At 28.8% G+C, this 12,767-nt stretch overlaps 1 protein-coding gene across 2 annotated transcripts; it reads left to right on the top strand.

Moving 5' to 3' along the window:
* The first annotated feature begins 26 nt into the window (after positions 1-26).
* On the top strand, positions 27-12,510 carry LOC107454726 (TATA-box binding protein associated factor 12). Of its 2 annotated transcripts, none has more exons than XM_016072005.3 (7): positions 27-167; positions 2,068-2,155; positions 4,569-4,700; positions 5,621-5,698; positions 7,027-7,141; positions 11,371-11,459; positions 12,379-12,510. In XM_016072005.3, exons 2-7 carry the CDS (start codon positions 2,078-2,080, stop codon positions 12,412-12,414), a joined length of 528 nt encoding a protein of 175 aa, XP_015927491.1. In that variant the 5' UTR covers positions 27-167; positions 2,068-2,077; the 3' UTR covers positions 12,415-12,510. The 2 variants fall into 2 exon arrangements, with proteins under 2 accessions (XP_015927491.1, XP_042905571.1); XM_043049637.2 differs by having other exon boundaries at positions 35-163.
* Positions 12,511-12,767: the final 257 nt, after the last annotated feature.

Here is a 12,767-nt window from a genome sequence, read left to right as displayed (position 1 = left end):
TGGTTCATACGCTGGGACTTCTATCTCAAATATAAAAAAAAGATGTTGATTTTAATAGCATATTATGAGTGAGATGAAAGCGTAAATAGAGTGTTTCGACATTTGTTCTTGATCTGTCTCACACATCTTCATTTTTCGTCATCGTATGTTTGTTGATTGTTTAGTAAGTAAGTTAGCTATTATTTTATTTTTCTATATTAAAACAGTTTTAATTTGTATTCGATTAATTTTCATGAAATCATTTAATTAATAAATACAAAGTTATAGTTTCTAAAACAGCAGTTTAAGTTAGTGCAATTTGTATAAATAATTTTAAAGATCATTTTTGCTTCCGAATTTTAAACTAATTTTATACTTGTTAAAAAAAAATGGTTCTACCCCTTTAAACTTATAACACTTGGGATGATTTCCGACCTGCGTTTTATTTATTTTTTATGAAAATTTACAAATTTATTAAATTTGTCTCGCAATATCCATTTGGACGGAAATATCCTCCAACAAGTATATTTTAGATTTAGTTTATAGAATTAACAATTATTAAACATCAATTCGCTGGCACATAAGACTAGTCAATCTTGAGGTACCTTTTGATAGATGAAGGTTGGCATTGTCTTATATACTTGTGAATTGATGTTAAATAATTGTAGTGGTAGGTACGCCACACTATGGTACTCCATCATAGAATCGAGTTAACATATCTTATGTGCGTAACTACGACTATACATTTCCCCGCAGTAGTATTTTTTTTTCTAGAAGAAAAAAAATGGTTCTTTAGTAAATTGCAAGTGGTGGCTTATTAAAAAACATCTATATTCACCTTTTAAATTGAGATATTTAGTTGATATTGTTTTCAAGACATATATTGAAATTGTGGTAAACATTTTACTTTAAGAAATTAATAAATAAGTTTAATGTTGTACCTATCTTTTTTACGTTAAAAAGCTATTAATTATTTCTAAGACTTGTACATGGTGCATAGAAGTGCTTATTTTAGATTTTCGTTATTTAAAAGCCCTTAAAGGTGCTTTTTTTATTGGGTGTTTTTAAAAAGTGCTTTATTTTCCCTTTTCCCTTTCTTTCCCTTTTCGAAAATTAAATTTTTTTCTTTACCTTGTCGATTTATGCCACGTATTATGCAAAAGCATGCTTTTCACATTGTTCTATTTAACGTTTACACAATTCATTCAACCACAATCTATTTCGGTGAACCGTCGGTCCAGAGAGTATGAAAGCGCCAATCATTTTACATGTTTGATGAAATACTTGCGAGTCTTTATGTGCATATATACTGGGCTAGGTTCGGTGGGATTATTGCACTCTCATGTGCAACTCTGCTGCATTTTGCAAGATATTCTCAGTTTCAGGCTTCACTTTCCACCCACTGATATCGAACCGAAAAAATCTCTCGACCCAGAAGAATAATAGAATCCAGAAGAAGAGTTCTTTCTCAGAAACTAGTTATTTTATCATGATCATGTAAANTTTCGGTGTACCGTCGGTCCCATAGCGTATGAAAGCTCCAATCATTTTACATGTTTGATGAAATACTTGCGAGTCTGTATTTGCATATATACTGGGCTAGGTTCAGTGGGATTATTGCACTCTCATGTGCAACTCTGCTGCATTTTGCAAGATATTCTCAATTTCAGGCTTCACTTTCCACCCACTGATATCGAACCGAAAAAATCTCTCGATCATTTAATAATAGAATCCAGAAGAAGAGTTCTTTTTCAGAAACTAGTTATTTTATCATGATCATGTAAAGTCTTTGAAAATTATTTTTCATTTTGTTAATGTCTATAGTGCTTAAAAAGTACTTATTTTTTTTTTTTAAAGATTTTGCTACGCATACTGTACAGGGAAAATGCAGGGAATTTTCTTTTCAGATTTAAGTGGCAATTCTGAAAATGCCTTAGAATTGCTGCTTAAAAACACTTGAACACCACAATTTGGAAAAATATTGAATTTGCTTGTTAACAAAAAGATGAATTGTTTTCTATATACTGTACCTTGTTAAATTCAATGTTTCTGTTTTAGAGTAATAAATGTAGACAAATTTATTTTTAGATTAAGCAGCATGTCTTGTGTCACTGTAAACTCTGCGCCTATACCCTCTGTTGCAGCAAGTACTGTTTCGCAGAACATCATAACAGGGGTAAGCTTTTTTTTCCCCCAACATTTAATCGAAATGTTTATTTTGCAGGGCGCATAGCGTTTTTAAAAAGTGCTTAAAGGTGATTATTTTCATTTTTAAAAAGTGCTTAATTTCCCCTTTTCTAAAATAAGAATTTTTCTTCTTTACTATGTTGATTTTCGCCACATATTATGCAAAAGCGTGGTTTTCACATTGTTCTATTCAAAATTTTCACAATTCATTTCGGCGTACCATCGGTCCATAGCATATGAAAGCGCCAATCATTTTGCATGTTTGATGAAATGCTTGCGAGTCCGTATGTGCATCTACTGAGCTGGGTTCGGTGAGATTATTGCACTCTCATACGCAACTCTGCTGCATTTTGCAAGATATTCTCAATTTCAGACTTCATTCCCTCTGAAATCGAACCAAAAATCTCTAATATCTTTTTATGGAGGCTAATGTAATCCAGAAAAATAGTTCTTTGTCAGAAACTAGTTATTTTATCATGATCATGTAAAGTCTTTAAAAATTATAATGCATTTTGTTAATGTATGTAGTGCTTAAAAAGTACTTCTTCTTCTTCTTTTTTTTTGAAAGATTTGGCTACGCACTCTGTTTTTTCTATTGCATCTTTCTTTTTTAACAATGAAATAATATATTTTTAATAGACATTTTATTTTTATTTTCATTAATTATTTCTTTTTCGCTTGTTATAATTTTTTTATACGTTTCATTATGTACTTAAAACTTAAGTAACTTTTAAGCAATTACTATGCAAAGTTATTTTGAAGGAAAATGTGGTTCATGAAAATTGTATTAAATATAGTCTATTTGTATAACATTTTCACAAACCAAATGTTACTATGAATGCTAAAGAAAAAGTGTTGTTCATGTTTTATTTTATTCCATATGATTGCTGCGTTTCCGCTGAGCTACTAAGTATAGTTGCTGTGCACTGGAAATTGCCCTTAGAAAAATAATTACAGCAATAGTATCCAAAAAGTTTTGAACATAAAAAGGAGTTATTAGAGAAATGGTTTCATAGTGTCTTAAATATTCAATGAAACATATTTCTAATATTTAATCTTTAAATTCTGTGACAGAATTTTGTTTTGAACTTTCTGCTACTAACTTCTCTAGCACTAATATCTTTCTGCAAGCTACTATTAATAATAACAAATATACATGTTGGTAATTTAAAGGAGCAGAAACATTGTGCTTGCAAAGAAAACCCTATTTGGATAAAATAAAATAGTATATAATTTTTTTAAAATTAATATGTAATATTTTTTTATTCTAATATCATGGGCTATATTTTCTTTATTGGAAAATATATTATGTAAATGTATATTTTCTTCATAAAGTAAAATTCTTTCTGCAAGAACTCTGTAACGTACTGCGACAGTGCCGCCGTGATTCTGCCACAAAGCCCTAAAATACATTTTTATTACACAATATTTAATTATAAAAAAGCATTTACTAAAATAAAAAAATTCCATCAATAGCATGTTAGTAACATTTGTATATTATGAAAAAAGTAAAATTAAAATATCAAGCTGAAAAATTATGATTTTTGTTCATAAAATAAGTGTCAACATTAGACTTAGATAGATTTTAATAGTTCAAGTTGATGACAGTTAATCAAAAATTAAAGTAGATCAGGTTAACAGTGCTGAAGATTATATACATATGTTTTCAATGCTTAGAGATTTTAATCCAAAAAAATTTTTTTGATTGTTATTTGAAAATTTTTTACATTAAATTATTTTGTTAAAACATTACACCCCAACTGACCTATTTTATTTTAAAAGTAAATGTTTGAAGCAACCTAAAGGTACAGTGTAGCAATAAATTTTTATTAATATATTTATCATTCTGTGAAAACTGTGGTTACTACATTTTTATAATTAAAGTTTGAATTTAATATATTTAACACTCTGTTATAGCATGTTTATCAATATTTGCCAAACTACATATAGCTCAGTGCTTGCATGTAACCAATTTGAGAAGATTATCTCCTTCTTTTGAGTATATACTGGATCAAAAGTTTATTGGGATTTTGACAAATTGAAAACATATTTTGGTAATAATATTCAACAATTTGCAAAATTGCAAATAGTTCAATGCTTACATGTCACTAATTTAAGAGGAAAGTCTCTTTCTTCTGACAATGTATTTTGTTAAAAGTTTATTGAAGTTAACTGGTAAATTGAAGTTATATTTCATTATTGTTTGGTTTCTGGAGACTATTAAAAAACCTATTCTTATGTTAGTAAATTAAGTACCCATTGACACAGTTACCTATTTCCAACACCACCTATTATCATAATTAAGTAAGCGTCACTGTTGCCAATACCTTCAGAAACAGAATAGTACCCATATTTCTTTGTATATAAATTTTGTAAAAATGGTTCATAAATTATTTTTCCAGGCCAGTAGTCTAGCTACAGGGAACATAACTACACAAAGTACAGTAAGCACTCCCATTACCACTCAAAACTCAAATAGCACAGCTATAAATGTCAACATGTTGCCTCCTGATAGCTCTGCTCAAGTACATCAGGTATATATTATAGTACAACATAAACTGATTATTTTGTTTAAACTATATATGTAAGCAAAAAGGATAAAAAGAAAGAAGAAAATTAAGAACATTAATTAGTTTTATTTGCTGTTCATAAGCTGCAAGTATATAGAACTCATAAAATAAGTTGAAAACATGGAGAAATTGAAGAATAATAAAAAGAGAAGAAGAAAAAGAAAAAAAAAGAAAATGTATAATCTCTTCATCAACTCACGCAAAAAGGTATAATCTCTGATGAAGAGATTATATCTTGTAATTTTTTTGTTTTTCGGCTTTTTAATAATTTTTTTCCTTCTTTTTTTATTATTCTTCAGTGTAACTCAAATAACACAGCTATAAGTATCAACATGTAGCCCCCTGATAGCACTGCCCAAGTACATCCTATATTGTACTACAGCATTAAACTGATTACCTTGTTTAAACTGAATATATTACTTGCATAATGTGGAAAAATCAAACTTTTTTTAAAACTCAAACAAAGTTCTTAAAATCTGATACCGTCTAACCTCATCAATGGCACTTGTGTTCTTTTATCGAACACAATTAATGTTCAGTTTTATTAATATTCATAGTTTATTCTTTCAAGGTAGATAGTTCTTCTATATGTTCTTATATTTTCAACAACTCTTTAAGAATGATCGAAACAGAATTAATGTTTAGCTGAATAAATGAAGAAAAAAATTTAGTTATTACTTTTTTAACAGATCCAAGGGTATATAAAAAAAATGAAATTTGTTTATTTTAATAGCAAAAAAAAAAAAAAAAAAAAATTTAAAAAGAGAGATAGATATGGGTCTTTTTACTGTGCTTACATTTTTTGTAGAAACTAATTTAAGATCTCTGTTTTAATCACCCCTTATTGTTTTATTTAATTTTTGTAATTAGATTTGTTTTTTTAGGTTCTCACTAAACAGCGCCTCCAAGATTTAGTAAGGGAAGTTGACCCTAATGTACAACCGGATGAGGACGTTGAAGAGGTAGATTATTTTATATTAATCGAAATTTGATGATTTATGCTTAGAATGGTGTTAACCCCTTAACGATTGGTTAATTTTCAAGAAAACGGTCATAAAAGTACCTATTTTGCCAAATACACTTATTTAATTAATGCTGACATCTAGTTTAAAATAAACTAACTATCTACAATTACCTTAAAAATATCCTGGTACTGCCATCTGGTGTGTAAAATGAGAGATAAAATTTTTTCCGGGCAAAAGAAATTTATTAGTTTTATTCTTATTGGCGTGTTACTTCTGAACACTCCGTCATTTTCACGGGAGCAAGAAGGAAAGGGTTAGGACTGAATTATTTATCCCTGGATCTCAAAACACCATGGGAGAAAAGAAGCGTCAAATACTCCATTCCTCAATTGAAAAAGCGCTAGGACCATTCAAACCCCATACTCGTTGCAATCTATGGGGAAAAAAGGAGCTCTTCTACAAATAGGTATCACCTGTTTGGTCAGTTAGTGTGATGTGGTTAGCGTAACCCGTCACTTACCAGGCCATATTAAAGCAAGCTTTTTTTATAAAATGAAATAACAAGGCTGTCCCTCTGTAAGATTTACAGGAAATCGAAATTCGAACTATTATTTTAAACGTTATTCTAATAGTCTTTAATTTTTTTAATTAAAATTTTTTTTTTCTCTGTGAAACTTTTTTTTGTATGACCCAGTCAAAAATTTTCTCATAGTGAAGATAACTTTGAGTTATCTTCACTTTGAGTTATCTTTGAGTTAACTTTGAGATAACTTATCTTAACTTATCTTGAGTTATCTTTGAGATAACTTTGAGTTATCTTTGAGTTATCTAATGTATGTTTTTATTAAATCCAAGTTGAAATTTAATGATGGACAATGATTTTTAAATTTGGATAAAATTTTAAGCCCAATCAATAACTAAGTTGTTTTTGAACATATGGGGAAAATATATATAAAAATTTACCAGTCATAAGTAATTTTTAGTTGTAGTGGCAATGTTTGAAAATATTTTCTTATTTTAACATATTTTTGTGTTGAAATTTTAATAATTTTCACAAATTATGTGTAATTTTTTACAAAATAGGTACTTCTTAAAAAAAACCTAGACAGACCCCTGTATTTATTTAAGTTAATAAAATAGATTTTTTTTCTGCATATTACTTAAAAGAGTTCATAGTTTTACTATAAAAATCAGTGGATAATGTGACAATTGAGTAACTTTTTGAGGAAAGGTTTTATACACCACAAAGTTTTATACACCAAACTGTTAAATTTTATTTATACACTAATGAATAAAGATAAATTTTTCTTTTAAATTTTTGTTAGCTGCTTCTGCAAATAGCTGAAGGGTTTATTGATGATGTGGTCAGTACATCTTGTTTCTTAGCAAAACATCGAAAGTCTTCTGTTCTGGAGGTGAAAGATGTGCAGTTAAGCTTAGGTAATTTATTTTTAAGTTGAATTTTGTACATTGTCTCTTAACAATGGGCCCTGTGGCAGAATTTTTTCGGGCTTTCTGCGACATAGTACCTCTATAATACTAATATCTGTAACAGGGCGTGTAGTGTTTTTTAAAGGTGCTTATTTTCGATTTTTAAAAGCCCTTAAAGGTGCTTTTTTCATTGGGTGTTTTTAAAAAGTACTTAATTTTCCCTTTTTCGAAAATGAGATTTTTTTCTTTCCCGTATAAATTTGTGCCTGGAATTACACCAAAAGCGTGGTTTTCACGTTGTTTTATTCTATGTTTTCATAATTCATCCAACTACAATATATTTCGACATACCATTGGTTCACCAATCTTTTTATGAAATACAATAGAGAACCATTTATCCGGTATCCAGAAAACCGGAAAAAATTTTGCTCGCTTTTGCCGCCATTTTAAACTAGAAAGATTATGAAAAGAAGCAAAAATTGGACTCAATCTCGAAGTTTAGTACAGGAAAATGTGAGGAAGGGGCCGCCATTTTAAACTAGAAAGATTATGAAAAGAAGCAAAAATTGGACTCAATCTCGAAGTTTAGTACAGGAAAATGTGAGGAAAGGGAGAATTTTTACCCCCGTTTACCCAGAGAAACGTCGTTTCTTTCATGACCTTGAAGATCTTCAGATAGAGAGGAGGCAGGGAAGGGATGAATGTTTTATTTTCCCCTTTAGGCCGTCAATCAAACTCAAAGGAGTGGCATGCTGATTTTGTTTTCTCTTTGATTTACGAGGGGGTGGGGAAAATGCATTGCACAGGCATATCAGTGAACAGAAGATGAAAGAGAAACATATACTTATCTATTTGACATCGATTAATAAAAATAAAATATTTTTCTTTTGAATAAATTCTGATTCTTTGGAAGTGCAGTATCATTTGCAAGTTTTTCTTGATGTGGGATCACATCTGCTTTCGTTAAAAATCGTGTTTTTATAAAAAATAAAAGGAGAATTGTTTATTAGTTTAAACATACGATTATTTTATGAAGTAGATTGCAGTTTTGTTTTTCCGAATCCACTACATTTTGAATTTTTTTTTTCCTTTTCACGATAAATTTCGTACTAAATAAATTAATTCTTTTTATTCTTAAATTTTATCATTAGTTTTTTTTTCTCCTTTTTTTAAAAATTTCGTTGATCTTATTGATCTCGCCTTGTTCCGAGATTTAATATTTATGTTAGTGCCTCTTTTAATTATCATTTCAGTTCGATAATTTTCGTTGTTTTTATTTAGATTAATAAGTTTTCCTTTTATTTTATCGTTTCCCCCCATGTATGATTAGGTATGAAATATATTGCGTTATTTAATCATTGGCTTTGTTAATATTACTTAATTTAGGAATTGTAATTATTTTTAAAAAATAAATATGAGAATTTTGTATTTTTTAAACTTGTTTTTCTTGTATGAACTTGCAATTTTTTTTTATTCTTCTAGATGTTATTTTTCTACCATTTTTTTTTTTTAAAATTAAGGAGTACTTTTCTTTTTTCTCTTACTATAAAATGTGTTACACTTTTTACCTTGTAATTTGGGTTAGATAAAACATCGATTAATGACACTTTTTGGTTGATCCAGAAAACCGGGAAATTCAGACATACAGGATAGCGATGGTCCCGAGCATCCCGGATAATTGGTTCTCTACTGTACTTGCAGGTTCGAATACTGATCTGAATTTGGTTGGAAGGATTTGTGCATGAGCAACTCTGCGCATTTTGCATCTTTTTAAATAATAGTTAAATTAATTATTTATAATTTTGAATAATTCCTTTTACACATAATTGTGTGAATTATTAATTTAAAAAATTGAATGATTCACTCCATATGGAATGTATTTAAAATTGTGCATAATTTCATTTTATGGTGACTAATATAATCACGACAAAGAATTCTTTGTCAGAAACTAGTTATTTTATCATGATTATTTTTATCAACTTAGAAAATTATTTTGCTTTTTGTTAATTCTTTGTAAGAAACTAATTATTTTATCATGATTATTTTTATCAACTTAGAAAATTATTTTGCTTTTTGTTTACAGAAAAGAAAAAAAATTATTAGTGTACATATCCTAATTATAATATTTTTTTAAAGTGCTTAAAAATATTTTTTAAGTACTTAAAAGGTACTTATTTTTTATTTAAAAAATTTGACAATGCATCCTGTGTAAGATATTTTTTAAATGACAAATATGCATGCTACTAATTTAAAGTAACAGAAGCATTAACTTTCAAAGAAAGAAAAAACTGTTTAGATCAAATAAAATAATTTTTTTAATTGAATATGTACAATTTTTTTTTATTCTAATATTATGGGCAATATTCTTGTATTTTGTAAATCATCATGACATCAAAAATTTTTTTTAAAAAAATCGCGAAATCTATAGCAGTAACTATCAAAAAAAACATTGAAAGCGAAATCACATGAATCGGATTCTTCAAAATGGGGTAACTAAATGCGTGTTTTTATTTCAAGATTCAGTTGTAATCAATAATATTGTATTAAAAGCAAAGAATAGAGAGGATATAAAAGTATCGGATTTTAAAAGCTCTGAGGAAATCAATAGTAATAACTACATAAAAAATATAGAACAAAAATTTCTACAAAAAGAAAAGCAAATTTTTTTTTTACTTTCCAAAGGAAAAATCTTGCTGCAAAAACTCGGTAACGTTCTGCAACAATGTCACCACAATTCTGCCACGTGGACAATGGGATGCACAGATTAAAAATGTACATTATTTGATTTTCATATACACTACAACCTCATATTAAGTACATTATATACAGTTTCCTCGTGTATTACAGTAGTTTTGGCGTAATGCTTGTTCTAGAATCCTTGTTCATATAGAGGGTTGCCACTCCACAGGGAGATCAAAAAAACCTGGAAAATACAGGAAATTTAAAAATCACCTAAAATAACAGGAAAAAAGCAGGGAATTTTGATTATTTTTTTCTTTACAAACTGGGAAAATACAGAGCAACAGGAAACAAATATGAAAATACAAAACAAAATTCCCTGCATTTTTCCTGTTATTTTAGCTGACTTTTAAATTCCCTTTATTTCCAGGTTTTCTCTGATCTCCCTGTAGAGTAGCAACTCTGTATTCGAACAAGGATTCTTGAACAAGTTTTTTTCTTCTTATTTTCGTCATTTAAAAATTATGACCACTCAAAGCGTAATCTATGGGATATTTAAATATGTTCAGCTGTTACTTTTTTTTCCAGCAATTAAAACGAATAAACATAGTTAGCCCTATATAGCTGACACAAAAGCACAGTAATTGTTGTGTTTCCTCTCAATATATTGTGTATAATCAGGGGTCGGTCCAGGCCAAATTTACTACCATTTAGCGGTATCTTCTCAAATTCATTACTTTAGGAAAAACGGTAGTTTCACATAAATACTTTTTCTTAAAATTTTATTTTTGTATCCCATAAAAAACAATAAATCCATATTTTTGTGTTGATTTTTTAATATAATTTTTAATTTTCACAAGTTATGTCAAAATTTTCACAAAATAGGTACCTCTCAAAAAAACCTAGACTGACCCCTGATGACATATAGAGGGATAACACAAGGAATTTTTTTTCCAGATTTGAGTGGCAAACCTAAAATTCTAGAGCTTATTCTAGAAGCTCTCTTTCACTGTATGTAGATAGCATAGGACACAATAACGTTGTTTGATAAGTAATGGAATGCACAATTGCATTTCTCATGTTTAATATAAATAATTTATTTATTCACTTAAACATCTAGTAGTTTTTTATAACTCTAAAACAGAATAAGTAAATTCTACAAACTTAATTGTACCCTGTTGCTGTCATTAAAAGTAGTATTGCTAATTTAGCAATATAAATGACATTGATAATAAAATTTATTAATAATTATGGTTATTAATGACTTAGTTGTTAATATTATTTTTAATATTTATTAATGCAGGAAGACTTACTCTAAGACTACAAAGTTACAAAGTATAAAAGAATAATATAAACTCAATTAACTTTGAAAAAATTAAACCCAGTGGATTTTTTTTCTTAAAAAAAAACCCATGTTTCTTACAATTCTGATCCAAACTGATATGGATAATTGGTGCTCTGTTGTAGTAGTAGTTTCCACACAATAAAAAGATAGAAGAATTGTTTCTTGCTGTTGCTGTGAGTGCTTTAATATGAATTTTAAACTATTTTATTTTTAGAGAAAAATTGGAATATGTGCATTCCGGGATTTGGCTCGGAAGAGTTGAGACCCTACAAGAAGTCTTTTAGCACTGAAGCTCACAAACAGGTAATAATTTATTTAAATAGTGATTATTTTAAAAATAAAATAACTTTTGTCTTGGAGGATGTATTGCAAATGATTTGAAAGAGTCATGGAGGCTTAGGGGAGAGAGTGCTCGCCTCCCAATGAGGTGAACCGGGCTTCGAATCCCAACGGTGGCTGATCGATACAAATTCTGCACCCGGCTTGCACCGACCACAGTGCTGAGGTAAAATATCCTCAGTGGTAGATGGATCATGGGTTTGTGTCTCCTAGTCATCATGCTAACTGTGAGAAGTTTTTGTGGTTTTCCTCTCAATGCAAATGCAGGTTAGTTCCATCAAAACGTCCTCCACCAACGCAAATTTCTCCCAATACTTGATACAGGAGTTACTTTGTCTTCTGGATTCAGTTCCAAATTAGAACATTGGTAGTCCTAAACCCTAATTGGGTCATATGTTCAGCGACGGCAAAATATTCTAATCGTTAAAATTATTTGTGGGTTTTTTCCTCAGAGTTTTTTTTTTGATTAAATTAACAATTATCCAGAAAAGGACTTAAAAATTGTTATTAGCATGTTATATATTTTTTATTAGTTCTATGGTTTTCCACTCTCTTGCTACAATGACTGTACAGTTTCAACTGAAGAACTTAAATGCAAAAAATTTAAATGTAAGAGTAATTAAAGTGTTTTTTTAAACTAAAATGTAGAGAATTATTAATATTTCATCACAAGATTCAGATTGCACAAAAATAAAACTAATTCCAATTTTTTATGAAATCAAAGCAATGGAATATGCATTAACTAAAACTTATATAAGTTAAAATAATGTCTAGATTTTGGTGTAATAATTTTTAAATAATCTACTTATTTGGTATTTTTTATTCAACTGAAAATATATTTTTCTCAAAAATCTTTTACAAATGCCATTGCAATTTTTTTCAGAGAATGGCCTTGATACGAAAAACCCTGAAGAAATAGAAGATTTTTGGATCTTTGTATACAAGATTCTATGTATTATTTATTTGTATAAAAATAAAATGTTTATTTAAAAAAATAAAATTCTCTACAAAATAATTTACTTTTGCCAAAATGTTTTTCTTTTGATTATTCATATATTTCCTTTGCAGTGAAGTTTTTTTGTGAACTGGTTAGAATGACTTCACATTTAACCACTTAGTCATACATATTTGCTACTATTAAAAATTTCTTTCAGTAAGGTATTAGTACTAGAGAGGATTACCGCAGGAAGCTCGAATAAGTTCTGCCATAGGGGTACCTTGAGGATATTGTGACAAAGTTTTGCACTAGAACCAGACAATAAAATACTTTTG

This window comes from Parasteatoda tepidariorum, chromosome 10 (assembly GCF_043381705.1).
Source record: "Parasteatoda tepidariorum isolate YZ-2023 chromosome 10, CAS_Ptep_4.0, whole genome shotgun sequence".
NCBI lineage: Eukaryota > Metazoa > Arthropoda > Arachnida > Araneae > Theridiidae > Parasteatoda > Parasteatoda tepidariorum.
Note: the sequence above shows the minus strand (reverse complement) of the source record. Positions and strands in the feature narration are given on the sequence as shown.

Excerpts from the sequence above, each read along its gene's own strand:
- LOC107454726 (XM_016072005.3), top strand. The coding sequence starts at position 2,078 with ATGTCTTGTGTCACTGTAAACTCTGCGCCTATACCCTCTGTTGCAGCA. Across the intron at positions 2,156-4,568 it reads CGCAGAACATCATAACAGGG|GCCAGTAGTCTAGCTACAGG; the intron begins GTAAGCTTTTTT and ends TTATTTTTCCAG. Across the intron at positions 7,142-11,370 it reads AGATGTGCAGTTAAGCTTAG|AGAAAAATTGGAATATGTGC; the intron begins GTAATTTATTTT and ends TTTTATTTTTAG.